The 16084-nt window shown below is 44.5% G+C and overlaps 1 protein-coding gene across 1 annotated transcript in view; it reads right to left on the bottom strand.

Annotated features, from left to right (window-relative positions):
* Positions 1-15620, bottom strand: part of maoa (monoamine oxidase a) — a 170711-nt gene extending 155091 nt beyond the window's left edge. The window contains exon 1 of the mRNA XM_043700856.2: positions 15498-15620. Coding sequence (XP_043556791.1) covers positions 15498-15546 — 49 coding nt within the window. The 5' untranslated portion in view covers positions 15547-15620. The remainder of the gene's footprint in view (positions 1-15497) is intronic.
* Between the last annotated feature and the right edge of the window lie 464 nt (positions 15621-16084).

The following is a 16084-nucleotide window of genomic DNA, read 5'->3' as shown; positions in this document are numbered from 1 at the left end:
GGGAAGGGAACTGTTGAATAGATATGATGTATGCAATAATAAGAGTTATGATGAAAGAGTCTGTGAAATAAGTGTGCAGTGACAGTTAGAATGAATACTGGCCTGGAGAGTGTGAAGTAGCGGGGAAAAGATGGTGGTACTTACTCTTGCAACAGCTTCAGAACTAGGGAACAACACTGCAATGATATCATGGAGTACAAGTAACAGTGTAGGCAGAATTAGACCACTTAAGATGAGACTGTACATGGGGAGGAGTCGGGAACTCCAGACCAAAAACGAGAATCTTGAACATGAAAAGCACAAAGACGACAAACTGTAACTAGAAGTCAATGCTGGTATATCCACGATTACCACATATGTCAATACATAGCATCAATATTTCATAAGTCACATTACTCTGAAGTCAAAGCCTGATGATCATTCTTGACTGCCTTCTCCTGAACCAACCTGTAAATAGCCCAAACTCAATCGCACAATGAAACAAAAAGGATGTCTGTGTGTCAAGGGCAGTCAGTCTCACCCACACCTCTGGAGTTCAGCTCTTTGTCCATGATTGGGACAAGGTTACAATGAGTGGCCCTTGTGGACCCATATTGTACATCAAAGAGCAGATTATAGCTGACAGGTGTCACTCAACACCAATCAATGACTTCCTTCCATCACTTTGCTGATGACCGAGAGTAGACAGATGGGGCAGTAGCTGACCATGTTGAATTTGTTTTGTGAACAGGAGATACCTGGGTAAGTTTCCACATTTCCAAGTCAGGCAGATGCTGGTCTTGTAGCTGTACTACAGCAACGTGTCCAGGGACATGGTTACTTCTGCAGAACAAGTCTTCAGTACATTTGCAGATGTTGTCAGAGCTCATACCTTGGCAGTATCCAATGCCTTCAGCCACTCTTCATATCACCCAGAGAATCAAATTGGTTAAAGATTGACATCTACAATGCTGGGTATCTCAGGGAGAGGCTGAAAATAGTTGCAAATGTGTCAGACTTTTCTTTTGCATTGATGTGCTAGACTTCCCCAAAAATGGAGGGTGGGGATATTTATGGAGTCTCCTCCTCTAGTTAATTGTTTAATTGTCCATTATCATTCATGACTTGATATAGCAAAACTGCAGAGCTTAGATCTGATCAAACGGTTGTGGGATTGCTTAGCATCTATTTCAGGGTGCTTCCTTCCACTGTTTCACATGCAGGTGTATTGTAGCCAATGCTGTAGCTTAATCAATTCATTTTTAGGTATACTGCTCCTGGCATGCCCACCTATACTCCTCACTGTACAGAGCTGACACCCTGGCTTCATGATCACGGTGGAGAAGGGAAATGCCGGTCCATGAGGTTACAGGTTGTGGTTAAGCATATTTTTATTGCTGATGTCCAGTTTTGAGCTACTACATCATTTAGAAATCCAATTTAGTATGGTGGTAGTCATCATTGAGGTTCTTCCCCTCCCCACCATGTGAAAATAAGGCTTAATTTCCACAACTGTGCAGTGGTCACTCTTACCAACTCCATCATGTGGCTCTGTATTCATCTGCAACAGGTAATTCATAGAGAATGAGGTCATTAGGATTTTATCTTTTGTTGGCTTCCTCACCATTTGCTGTAGACCAAGTCTAGCTTCTAAGTCTTGGACCAATTTTCATCATTTTAGGAATTAAAATCCCTAACCTCAAGAACATTCTTTGAATCTTCTAAGTGGTGTTCATCATGTCGTAATACTCATTCATCAGCTTGTTTTGGAGTGTGGTTAGGTAAGATGGTAATCAGCAGCAAGTTTTCTTGCCCACGTTTAACCTCATACCATCAGACATCATGAGTCTGTCAGTCAATGCTGGGGACTCCCAGCATACTACAGTGCTGACGACTCCGATAGGTCTGTCCTACCGAGGGAAAGAGTACAGATGGTGGCATCTGGGTAATAGTTTGAAAAGTATGATTCATTCAGTTGGCACACCCAAGTCACATTATTACCTGACTAATCTGTGGGACAGCTCTCCCAAACTTGGCACAACCACTGCACCCCGCCCCCCACCTCCTCCAACCGATGTTACTAAGGAGGAACTAGCAATGCAAGAGGGCTGGGTCTGCTGATGTCATTTCCAGTGTCTAGGTGACCAACAGTGGCCAATTGGGTTTAATTCTTTTAAACTTTGTGGTTGATCAGATACAACAGAATGGCATGCCCATTTCTGAGGGCATTTAAGAGTCAGATTGCTGTGGGTTATGAATCAGGTGTAAGTAAGGATGTCAGATTTCCTTTCTTGAAGGACCAGATAGGTTTCCATGACAATCGACAAGCTCATGGCTGCCATTGAGCTCATTTTTAACCCCAGATTTATTAACTAAATTTAAAATTCCACCAGTTGTCATGGCAAAAATCACTTAAACATACCATAATGCAACCCATCTCTTCCGAAGTATGAGATTTGTTGGTCTGTAATTTCCTAGATTATTCCCATGCCCCCTTTCAAAAACAAAAGTAAGAGCTCCTTTTGAACTCTTAGCACTGCCCAATTTCTAAACATCCCAAAAAATATATTGGACAAAATAGGTTTAATTTCATAAGAATTCTTGTCTAAAGTTCTGATTATTCTGCCTTCATTTATCTTGACCAGTAACTGTCTGAAATTTCCATTCTGCATTGTTCATCCGATCCCAGAAGTCTCAGCTTTTGGTGGTGCAGTGGTAGTCTGGCGCACTGATCTCTACATCGCTGAAGCCAAACGTCAACGCGAGGACACCTCTTCCTACTGCCCCCTTGACCATGACCCCACCCCCCCCCCCCCCATCACCAAACCATCATCTCCCAGGCCATACAGAACCTCATCACCTCAGGAGATCTCCCATCCACAGCTTCCAACCTCATAGTCCGGGAACCCCGCACTGCCCTGTTCTACCTCCTTCCCAAAATCCACAAGCCTGACCACCCTGGCCGACCCATTGTCTCAGCATGCTCCTGCCCCACTGAACTCATCTCTACCTACCTCGACACTGTCCTATCCCCTCTAGTCCAGGAACTCCCCATAAACGTTCCAGACACCACCCACGTCCTCCACCTCCAAGACTTCCATTTCCCCAGCCCCCAATGCCTCATCTTCACCATGGATATCCAATCCCTCTACACCTCCATCCGCCATGACCAGGGCCTCCAAGCCCTCAGTTTTTTCCTCTCCAGACGTTCCCAACAGTACCCCTCCACTGACACTCATTTGTTTGGCAGAACTGGTCCTCACCCTTAACAATTTCTCCTTTGAATCCTCCCACTTCCTCCAGACCAAAGGGGTAGCCATGGACACACGTATGGGCCCCAGCTATGCCGGTCTCTTTGTTGGCTACGTAGAACAGTTGATCTTCCGTAATTACACCGGCACCACTCCCCACCTCTTCCTCCGCGACATTGATGACTGCATTGGCGCCACCTCGTGCTCCCGCGAGGAGGTGGAGCAATTCATCAACTTCACCAACACATTCCACCCTGACCTTATATTTACCTGGACCATCTCTGACACCTCCCTCCCCTTCCTGGACCTCTCCATCTCCATCAGTGACGACCGACTTGACACTGACATTTTCTACAAACCCACCGACTCTCACAGCTACCTGGATTACACCTCTTCCCACCCTATGTCTTGCAAAAATGCCATCCCGTATTCCCAATTCCTCCGCCTCTGCCATATCTGCTCCCAGGAGGACCAGTTCCACCATAGAACACACCAGATGGCCTCTTCTTTAGAGACCGCAATTTCCCTTCCCACATGGTTAAAGATGCCCTCCAACGCATCTCGTCCACATCCCGCACCTCCACCCTCAGACCCAACCGCAACAAGGACAGTACGCCCCTGGTGCTCACCTTCCACCCTTCGCATAAACCAAATCATCCGCCGACATTTCCGCCACCTCCAAACAGATCCCACCACCAGGGATATATTTCCCTCCCCACCCCTCTCCACCTTCCGCAAAGACTGCTCCCTCCGTGACTACCTGGTCAGGTCCACGCCCCCCTACGACCCACCCTCCCATCCTGGCACTTTCCCCTGCCACCGCAGGAACTGTAAAACCTGCGTGCACACCTCCTCCCTCACCCCTATCCAAGGCCCTAAAGGAGCCTTCCACATCCATCAAAGTTTTACCTGCACATCCACTAATCTCATTTATTGTATCCGTTGCTCCCGATGCGGTCTCCTCGACATCGGGGAGACTGGGCGCCTCCTAGCAGAGCACTTCAGGGAACATCTCCGAGACACCCGCACCAATCAATCAAACCGCCCCGTGGCCCAACATTTCAACTCCCCCTCCCACTCTGCCGAGGATAAGGAGGTGCTGGGCCTCCTCCACCGCTGCTCCCTCACCACCAGACGCCTGGAGGAAGAACGCCTCATCTTCCGCCTTGGAAGACTTCAGCCCCAGGGCATCAATGTGGACTTCAACAGCTTCCTCATTTCCCCTTCCCCCACCTCATCCTAGTTTCTAACCTCCAGCTCAACACTGTCTCCTTGACTTGTTCGACCTGCCTAGCTCCTTTTCCACCTATCCACTCCACCCTCTCTTCCCTGACCTATCACCTTCATCTCCTCCCCCACGGATCTATTGTACTCTATGCTACTCTCTCCCCACCCCCACCCTCCTCTAGCTTATCTCTCCACGCTTCAGGCTCTCTGCCTTTATTCCTGAAGAAGGGCTTTTGCCCGAAACGTCAAATTTTGCCTGTCCTCGGATGCTGCCTGTCGTCGGAAGCTGCCTGAACTGCTGTGCTCTTCCAGCACCACTGATTGCCTGATACCATGTCACCTCTAGAATCTGTAATGGCTCCACCATTTTGTAAACATTAATGCTGTAAATATATTATTTACTGAAATGTTTGATTTTGTCCACTATCCTAATATTGCTTGTTTTTTATTTTAGTTCCTTACCAATTTCTTGGCCTGCTTCTTGTCTTTTTTTTTTAAATTTATCTTAGATCTTTGTGTTGCCTCTAGCTTCATACTTCATGAATAATCACTTTTCACCCTTACTTCCCACATCATGTCCATTGTTGCTCTCCTAATTCATGCATAATTTAAAGGAATGACCTAAAGGACCTCACTTCTGGCTTGGCAGCATATGCATTCTCCCAAGGATACTGTACTGTATCCACATGCACCTTGCTTTTAAGTCTGCTCCTCACATCTAAAGAACTCATTTGGCAGATTACCAATATCAGAGGAATGGAAAATGACCATGAATGGCTTTAAGTGATACCCAGCTGCAGCAGCAACTTGTCAAGCTGTCAATTGTAGTATTTTCTAGCACAGATCTGCTTTATGCAAGTACAGTTTGTATGCCATGTCAGTGACCCATGTCATAATATTTACATTTACGCAGATTAAAATTCATCACTATCCAGCCAAATTTCTCAGGGTTTGGAAACTCACCCGTAAACTGAATCATTGAATAGAATAGAATGCCCACAATGCAAAAAGAGGCTATTCTGCCCACCAAGTTTGCACGGACCATCTGAAGAGCATCCCACCCAAATCCAGGCCCTCACCTTTTTTTTTGAGATTAGATTAGATTAGTGTGGAAACAGGCCCTTCGGCCCAACAAGTCCACACCGACCCGCCAAAGTGAAACCCACCCATACCCCTACATTTACCCCTTACCTAACACTACAGGCAATTTAGTATGGCCAATTCACCTGACCCTGCACATCTTTGGATGGTGGGAGGAAACCAGAGCACCCGGAGGAAACCCACGCAGACACTGGGAGAACGTGCAAACTCCACACAGTCAGTTGCCTGAGGCGGGAATTGAACCCGGGTCTCTGACGCTGTGAGGCAGCAGTGCTAACCACTGTGCCACCGTGCCGCCCACTATCCCTGTAACCCCATATTTCCCATGACTAATCCACCCAATGTGCACATCCCTGGACACTACAGGGGAATTTAGCATGGTCAATCCATCTAACCTCCACATCTTTGGACTGTAGGAGGAAACCAGAGTAAATGGAGGAAACTTACACACAGTCACAGGGAGAATGTGTAATCTCCACAAGGGCAATTGCCCAAGGCTGGAATCAAATCTGGGTCTCTGGCACTGTGAGCCACCATGGTGCCCAAACTGAAGATGGGAGCTATTAGATTGTGCAGTCCAGTGCTTTTTGTAGCAAAGCTCCTGACTCAGTTGGAGAAGGAAATGTTTACAACAATCCTCAAACAGCTTCTGCTGTCATGACTTCTTGCTGTCATGAAGAAGTCCTCCCAACCCACATCATTTGCCACATCAGGTAATAGAGGTCAAAGAATGGAAACTATATAGTCAAGAGGCCAGGAGGTCACAGGAAAGACAAGTTTGGCAGGCATGAAGGAAGATTACAGAAAATTTCAGAAGAAAAAAGTCAGGGTCAGAATTAAGGACTGTCTTGGAGATAAGCTAAGGGTGACAAAAGTTCCATTGTTTGATTTTTCTGGGTATTTGCTCCAAAGACAGTTTAGTTGCAGAATGGACTCTGGCAGTCTGCAGCTCACAGAAGTTGGCCAAAGCTGATTGGTGTTCCTCTAGTCAGTAGTAGCACAGCGAAAATGCTAGCTTCATTATTCCACATGGAAAGCACATGGGGGCTTGATTCTAAACTGGATTTTGGAATGAAATGGGAGAGTTATGCTAGTTCTTAGCTCGTGAAAGAAATTACAGTTTTCACAGAGCTGTGTAGCAGAGAATGCAATCAGCAAAACAAACAAAACAGCAGTCAGTCAGAGCAAGGAACTAAGGCATCCAGAGTCAAGAGAGAGATTAAACTGAAGTCCATGTTCAAATGCAGCAAAACTTGGACAATATTCAAGTTTGAGATGACAAGTGGCAAGTATATCTATGCCATATAAGTGCTGAGCAATGACCATCTTCAACAAAACAGAATTAAACCATCACATTCCACCATCACCAAATCCCTCATATCAATATGCTTGGGGTTACCAGAAACTGAATTGGACTCGCTGAAAATGTGTTGCTGGAAAAGGGCAGCAGGTCAGACAGCATCCAGGGAACAGGAGAACCGACGTTTCGGGCATAAGCCCTTCTTCAGGAATGAGGAAAGTTTGTCCAGCAGGCAAAGATAAAAGGTAGGAGGAGGGACTAGGGGGAGGGGCGTCGGAAATGCGATAGGTGGAAAGAGGTCAAGGTGAGGGTGATAGGTCAGACTGGGGTGGGGGCGGAGAGGTCAGAAAGAAGATTGCAGGTTAGGAAGGCAGTGCTGAGTTCGATGGATTTGACTGAGACAAGGTGGGGGGAGGGGAAATGAGGAAACTGGTGAAATCCGAGTTCATCACTTGTGGTTGGAGGGTTCTGAGGCGGAAGATGAGGCGCTCTTCCTCCAACTGTCGTGTTGTGGTCTGGCGATGGAGGAGTCCAAAGACTTGCATATCCTTGGTGGAGTGGGAGGGGGAGTTGAAGTGTTGAGCCACAGGGTGGTTGGGTTGGTTGGTCTGGGTGTCCCAGAGGTGTTCTCTGAAACGCTCTGCAAGTAGGTGGCCTGTCTCCCCAATATAGAGGAGGCCACATCGGGTGCAGAGGATGCAATAGATGATGTGTGTGGAGGTGCAGGTGAATCTGTGGCGGATATGGAAGTTTCCTTTGGGGTCTTGGAGGGAGGTGAGGGGGGGGATATGAAAGTTTCCCTCCAAGGCCCCAAAGGAAACTTTCATATCCGCCACAGATTCACCTGCACCTCCACACACATCATCTATTGCATCCTCTGCACCCAATGTGGCCTCCTCTATATTGGGGAGACAGGCCGCCTACTTGCAGAGCGTTTCAGAGAACACCTCTGTGACACCCAGACCAACCAACCCAACCACCCTGTGGCTCAACATTCAACTCCCCCTCCCACTCCACCAAGGATATGCACGTCTTTGGACTCCTCCATCGCCAGACCACAACAACACGACAGTTGGAGGAAGAGCGCCTCATCTTCCGCCTCGGGCGGCACGGTGGCACAGTGGTTAGCACTGCTGCCTCACAGCGCCAGAGACCCGGGTTCAATTCCCGCCTCAGGCGACTGACTGTGTGGAGTTTGCACATTCTCCCAGTGTCTGTGTGGGCTTCCTCTGGGTGCTCCGGTTTCCTCCCACAGTCCAAAGATGTGCAGGTCAGGTGAATTGGCCATGCTAAATTATCCGTAGTGTTAGGTAAGGGGTAAGTGTAGGGGTATGGGTGGGTTGCGATTCGGCAGGTCGGTGTGGACTTGTTGGGCCGAAGGGCCTGTTTCCACACTGTAAAGTAATCTAATTTAAAACCCTCCAACCACATGGGATGAACTCGGATTTCACCAGTTTCCTCATTTCCCCTCCCCCCACCTTGTCTCAGTCAAATCCATCAAACTCAGCACCGCCTTCCTAACCTGCAATCTTCTTCCTGACCTCTCCGCCCCCACCCCAGTCTGACCTATCACCCTCACCTTGACCTCTTTCCACCTATTGGATTTTCGACGTCCCTCCTCCCTACCTTTTATCTTAGCCTGCTGGACAAACTTTCCTCATTCCTGAAGGGCTTATGTCGATTCTCCTGTTCCTTGGATGCTGCCTGACCTGCTGTGCTTTTCCAGCAACACATTTTCAGCTCTGATCTCCAGCATCTGAAGACCTCACTTTCTCCTCACTGAATTGGACTCGCCTTGTAATCACAATGAGTAACATGAACAGGTTAGAGACGAGGAATACTGCATCAAGTAACTTATCTCCTGACTCCCCAAAGTCATCCAACATCTAACATGCATGACACAGGAACACACTCCACTTGTCTGGATGAGTACAGCTCCAACACTCAAGAAGCCTGACACCATCCAGTAGAGCACAGCCCACTTGATGGTTTGTGAATGTAGTGCTATTCAGTTTCTCCACTGTTGATGCTCAGTAGCAGTGTACATTATGCATAAGATGCATTGCAGAAATTCACCAAGCCTCCTTAGACAGCACCTTCCAAACCTGCATGAGTATCATTGAGAAGAACACCACCACTACCTGCAAGCTCCCTCCAAGCCACTCACCATCTTGACTTGAAAATATATTGCCGTTCCTTCAATATTGCTTGGTTAAAATCCAGGAATTCTCTCCCAACTGGCATTGACTGGGGGCTACCTACAGCAAGTGGACTATCAGGTTGTTTGTAACCAACTAATGTATTGTTGCAATAGTAATCCTGCTCAGTAGGAGTGGAACCGCTGATTCAGAAACTTGGAATATGTGCTTGGTAGAGGACCCAATGGTGCAAAGCTACTATCTCTGGGATTATGACTGAACACCCCTAAATCAGAATCCCCTTAAACTTAAAGCTGTTTAAGAAAGCAGCTCATCACCACCTTCTCACAGCAACTGGGAATAGGCGGTAAATGCTGTCCCAGTCAGCGGTACTCCATCCCACTATTTTCTTTCTAAACGAAGCAGCTTATCATGGAGAGAACTAAATTCCTGAAGAATGTGGGATACTTTTGGGTGGTCCAAACATAAGTAAATTACACAAAAGTTGAACTGTTTTTCTTAGCAGGGGCTAGGTATAAGTAAAAGTAAGAAGAAAAATCAAAGAGTCATAACAGTTTAATTTCTTTGGGTTTTTTTTTAAATTAAGAGAAGAGAAACAAGCTGCATGACCAAAGCAGAACACATTAACACAAAGTAAAATGCTGCAGTTGCTGAGAATCTCAAATGAAAACTGAAAATAATGGGAATACAGTACTCAGCAAGTCTGACAGCATGTGTGGAGAGGGAAACTTCATTCAGTTCTGAAAACTAAATCCTTGACCTGAAACTTCAACATTGTTTTTCCTCTCTCCATGGTTGATGTCAGACCTGCTGGTATTTCCAGAGGTGAGTGTACATTACTATTTTTGCCCCAACTTGCTAGCGTGTCTGTTAAAAGTATAGCGGAAAAGCACCAGCACAGATTTCAATGGAACTCAGTACACAGATCAGCATTGCCCAAGGAAGAATGGATTGGTTTCTGGTGAAAAAAACAGATCCAGATCCTGTATCTGCATGTGCTTTTTATTTTAAAAAAGTTTGAATCAATATGAACCTCCTCAGTGAGATGGAAGCTCTTAATAGAATTTTTTTCAGATTTGTAGTTACACAACATTAAACAAACAAGGAAAACAGAGGAAGGAGTCATGCAATTGTAATTGCATTGAGTTAGCATAGCATTGCAATGTATTGGACCAAGTGTCCTAACCACTTGTTTTTGTATTATAATACATTACAGTTCAGGTTATGGGCTAGTCAATCTTCCTGTCATTCTGCTCGCCTTGTCGTCTTGGGCTCCAGCCACTGTGCAAATGGGAACAGCCCAGGAGGTTCTTCATGCAACACCTGTCCTGTCCTTACCTCAACTGGCTCTCTTGAAACTCAGGTTATGCAAATTACAAACTTTCCAAATCTTTATCTAGTATAAAACAGAGTGGTCTGGGATAGTCTATGAATATTAAAAAAGGATCAGACAAGACTGAATCCATGAACATCATTGTGATCAAGATATTCTCCTGTGACACATTAAAAAACATTCTGGGTTAATTTTTATTAATGAAATACTTGTTCTCACTGTACATGCCCTGAAATGTTCCTCCCTCCTAGACCACTGCACAGAAATTCAATCTGGAATAGTCTTAAATTACTCTAAAATAGCACAAATCCTATGGTCACTTGACTAGAGATGGATTCTCAGATACCATCACGACATTGCGCCACAAGGCATTGACCTGTCAGTCCAACTATTCCATGTGGAACATATTTCCAAACAAAACTAGTCCCACCTGCTTGTGTTTGGCTCACATCTCTAAACTTTTTTTATTCGTGCACTTAAAGTGTCTTTTAAATGTTATAGCTGTGCCTGCATCCACCGCTTCCTCTGGCAGTACATTCCACACACTCTGTAAAAAGTGTCTTTTTAAAATCTTTCTCCTCTAACCTTAAAATATGCCGCCTAGTTTTGAATTCACACACCCAAGGGCAAAGATCCTTGCTAATCCACTTATCTACGGTCTTCAAGATTTTATACACCTCTGTCAGGTCACCCCTCAACCTCCTATGCTCCAGTGAAAAAAGTCCCAGCCTATTCTTATAACTCAAATCCTTTATTCCTGGCAACATCCTGGTAATTTTTTTTCTGCACCCTCTCTAATTTAGTTATATTCTTCCTATAACAGAGGGACCAGAACTGCACAAAGTATGCCAGAGGAGGTGTCAACAACATCCTGTACAATCTCAACATGTCCCAACTCCTATACTCAAAGGAACGAGCAATGAAGGCAAGCATGCTTGATGCCTTCTTAACCACCCTGACAGAACTAAATTTTACATGTTTAATCTCCTCCACAAATATTCCAAGAATGCAAACAGTTTACTGGATCAAAACGAATTTACTTAACACAATAAATTGCCTTTTATTCTGCAGCTATTCTATTATTACTTATTGAAGTTCTCTTTGGTCCAGCCCAGTTCCTCATGCAGATTCATGTATCTTGATACCAACTTCTCCTGGTTTTGGGCTGGTCAACTTTCCTGTCATTCTGTCTGGCCTTATGACCTTCGGCTCTAGCCACCATGCAAAGGGAGGATGTTCCTCATGCATTGTCGGTTTCTCACTTCAACTGGCTCTCTTGAAACTCTAAGTGCAAAAAACTTGAAACTTGTCAAATCATTACACAGAGTATAAAGTAGACCCTTTCCATAGGTAAACTGGGTAAAAGTTTCCACAGTAACAATTCCACTTACTAAATGTATTTGTAGATGGAGTTTACATAATGGAATAGATTCATATATCCCATAATAACACTATTAATGAAGTTTCTTTCATCGGATCACATGGAGCATAGGTATTGTGTGATCAACCACCACCATGACTCAACATTCCCAGGGGCGCTCTCAATATTACTTGGATTATTTGCTGTGTTGGGAGTGTAAGGGAATACATCTCCCTTGGAGACAAAATCTTGATGTCCTCCAAGACTCTGACCAAATCTAACAGTATCATCAAGAAATAATTCCCTTAACTGTCATGAGGTGCAGTGCCAATCTGGTAGTTCTGAGAAAACACTTTGCAATTATGCTATTACTACTGTTTCTTCACATTGACACTGCCTTTTCCAAAAAAAATTGCTAGGTGCCCCTATGACTGCCACCCAATCAGCTTTGAACAATTTGGTTTTACATGTCCCTTCTACAGCAAGTAAGACATATGGTTGGTTTCCATCACTGTTTTTCTCTGTACTATAATTTCTAAATGACTGAAACATATTTTCTTAAATCATGCCACCTGTTCATACTGCTTCCCCCCCGCCCCCCCCACCCCACCCCCGAGTCGTTCTTTCCTCCTTCTCTGCTGATGTCATGTTCAAGCATTAATATTTCTTTGTTTAAGAGACTTTTATTTCTTTCTGTTCTTCTAATTCAAGTAATTTCATTTCTTTTCCATTTCAAGCTGCTTCCCTAGCAACCGCATTCTAGCCAAATCAACAAAATTCCTATCTGAACTAATATTTCCATCTCCCAATTCCAACTACTGTGCTATTACCTCAAGTAAAATCAGCTCTCTTAGCCACTACATTTAATTCTAACTCCAAATTTTCTGCTAATGCTATTAGCTTAGCCTTGGTTAATTATTGCAAATTTTTCATGGCTAAATCTTTGCTTTCTTGAAAGTAAACTAACAGCTATTCTTCTTTTTAAGAAGTACAGGAAATTTACTGTAATTTTGCTGTTTTAAGTATACAAGGTTTGGATTTCCAGACACTTTCTAATGAATAAGGCCCCAAGGTTCCATGGTTTTGAACAAACCAAATAAATTTTACTACACAAGTTTATAAAACTAAAACAATTCACAACATGCATTTGAATGTTCAGAATTAACATGACATAGATATGGGTAAACAGACAAGTGTTATTGAATACCCAATAGACTACACCTTAAAATGGTTGTTGCAAGAAAGACAATCCCACATCTTTCTCAGCAGCCCACCTAGATAAGATCACATTCAGTCATACTTTTAAAAATCCTATTTCAGAAATCCAGAAACTGACCCTTCGGTCTAACTTGTCCATGCGAAGCAAGTTTCCCAAACTAAACTAGTCACAACTGCCTGCATTTGGCCCATATCCCTCTAAACCTTTTCTATTCATGTACCTATCAAAATGTCTTCCAGATGTTGTAACTGTGTCTATATTCACCACTTCCTCTGGCAATTCACCCTTTATGTGAAAAAGCTGCCCCTCAGATCCATTTAAATCTTTCACTTCTCATCTTAAAACTATGCCCCCTAGTTTTGAACTCCCCCATCCTACAGAAAGGACCTTTGCTATTCACCTTATACATGTCCCTCATGATTTTATACACCTCTATAAAGTCACCCCTCAACATCTGACCTCCAGTGAAAAAAGTCCAGCCTATCCAAGAACAAAAACAGAAATAAGCTGGAAAAGCTCAGCAGGTCTGGCAGCATCCGAGAAGAAAAATCAGAGTTCACATTTTGGGTCCAGTGACCCTTCCTTCTGACCTGAACAGTTAATTCAGATTTTTCTTCACAGATGCTGCCAGACCTGCAGAGCTTTTCCAGCAATTTCTGTTTTTGCTCCCGATCTTCAGCGTCCATAGTTCTTTCAGTTTTTATCCAGCCTATCCTTATAACTCAAACTTCCCAGTCCTGGTAACATCCTTGTAGATCTTTTCTGTCCCCTCTCCAATTTAATAGTATCCTTCCTATAGCAGGGCAACCATAATTGTACCTAGTAATCCAATGAGGAATATTAAATATTTAATTTCAAAACTGAATTTCCCCAAAAGCTGTTCCAATTCAGACTGTCTCAACAACTATTTGCTTCCTAGTAATTCAGTCAGTTCCCTGAGACGGTGTTCCACTGGATTACTGAAGTTGAAGCTCATTGGTACAAATCTCGCTCATTTGCAGCTGGTAATGGCCACAGGCTCCTGAGCTCCACCAAGCAAATATTGCTTCCTTAAGCTCCACTGTCAGCTACAACAAACAGCCTGATCCCTGAAACTCAGTAGCAAGGAGCTCCAACTACACAGCTATCAACTGGCTTCAAAGACCTCAACAAACCCCAGTTCCTTTGAGCTAATGGCAGCACTTGCAGCTGCGTGGACCACCTTCTCTGACTCACTTTCTCTCATTTATTAGAACAGACCAATCTTGAACTGTTTTGAGTTACTCAATAAAAGCTTGGCAATAAGGCCCACCATTATCTCTTGACTGGATGAAAAGTCACCAGCATTGGAACATCTTGCCTAAAATGTCACAATCTGCCATCTTAGACCAGTCAACTGTGCTTTATCACAATTATCAGAGAGTAGTTACACATCCAGACTAAGCTTGGAAGCTACATTAGTTTGTGCTGTTGAGGGGAGGTCAGGTTGATGTGGTATAATGCCAGTGTCCCTATCTCCAAGCCAGGAAGCTGGAGTTCAAATTCCACTTGCTCCAGAGGCGTGTTATAACTTGGGTTCGTGTGGAACAACGGCAGTGTCTCTACCTCAGGCTCAAGTTCAAATCCTACACCAAATAATTGTGATAAGCCACCTGAACAGGTTGATTAGAAAGCATCTAGTTTATGTGGTTTCGATATCGGGAACTAAACTGCAGGGCAACGGTTCCTTGCTATATTTAAGGCACTCCCACAACTGAAGAGCTTATACTGCTGTGTTTTCACACAACCTGTTGATTGAGAGAGTTGCCTCCAAGTCGCCAGTGAACTCAACATAAACTAGATTAAAAAAATGTAACTCAGCAATCAGCCTATTCGTCCCTATCCGCTCCCTCCTGTGAATACTTATAAAAAAATCAATTCGACAAGGTTAAAACGAAAGAAATTGAATATCGACAGATTATGTTGTGGAATTAAATCTAATCTTGGTCTTACGATTCAGCACAAACCAAATATATAAACTGGCAAACTATAACATATTACTGCACATCTGCTATCCTAAGGCCCGCATTATAAAGGCCAGAGCTAATAAAAATACAAAGCAAATCGGAAATTATAAGGACGAGGTAAGTGAATTCAGAAATGGCTATAGGCGGTATATCACTCACAAGCAAACGTTTGCTTATAACAATGTAATCAGTTTGAATGTTGATTGTTCAGTACATAAAAACACTGGAGTCGGCGAGACCATATTGGTTGGAAAGATTAAAAACAAAACCTGAAATATAAAAGCTGTCCATAGTGATGCAGGAAAACACCGGAGGCGAGGACTGGGGGGTTCTCGGCAAATTTTTACACTTTCCGGCCAAGGCTTTCAGGATGAATATCCATAGCTCAGCACTGACCTTAATCTCAGTGTCCACAGTAAACCCGCAAGAATAGAAAGTCAGTACTGACAATGATTAAAAGGTGAATTAAGGACCATTGCAAACCACTTCATTTCAAATTCATTTTTCATTTCATTTCACAGAGCTCAACTGCATCTATCATTTTTTTCCATCTAATTGTTTTTATACCGAACTTGAGACTGACCTGAGATGCCACCGCCGATAATAATCACATCATAGTTCTCGCTGCTCATGTTGTCGCTCCTGCTGAAGCTCACTCCCCGACTGTCAACACTCACCGAGTAGCTGCGGTCGGGGCTGCGCACGGCTATAAGTGATCCCATTGGTGGAGCTCCACCCCGGGTGGTCATTGGGACGTCAGGATGGAGCTCCGCCTCTGGGCGGGTTCATTGGGTGCGCCTCAGGAGGGAGCTCCGCCTCTGGGTCAGTGACTCCCAGCGTGCAGCTCCTCCCCCTGGACCTTAAGCTGCACTATAAATGTTTACCCCCACCGTCTTGAGTGTGCCATCTTCCTGCAGTCGAGTCCGATACCTCGTTCGGGCCCTCGGCTCTCTTTGATTCTTTCCGAATGCACTTGGTTTTCAGGTGGATCCTCTTTGAAGAGGATTTCTACGCAGAAATCAAAGTTTCCTCACATGTATTTATTGACGGATATTGCAGACCCTGGTTTCCCAGTGTCCAGCTTTTAAATGTCCTGAGGTGTGAGATTCTCCTCCGTATCTTCCATCTGTACTCTACGCCATCCTAACCCTTTTATTTGCAATGGCTGTA

The sequence above is a fragment of the Chiloscyllium plagiosum genome, unplaced genomic scaffold (genome assembly GCF_037043375.1).
Source record: "Chiloscyllium plagiosum isolate Xiang-an unplaced genomic scaffold, Cpla_swu_hap1 HiC_scaffold_12, whole genome shotgun sequence".
Classification (NCBI taxonomy): Eukaryota; Metazoa; Chordata; class Chondrichthyes; order Orectolobiformes; family Hemiscylliidae; genus Chiloscyllium; species Chiloscyllium plagiosum.
Note: the sequence above shows the minus strand (reverse complement) of the source record. Positions and strands in the feature narration are given on the sequence as shown.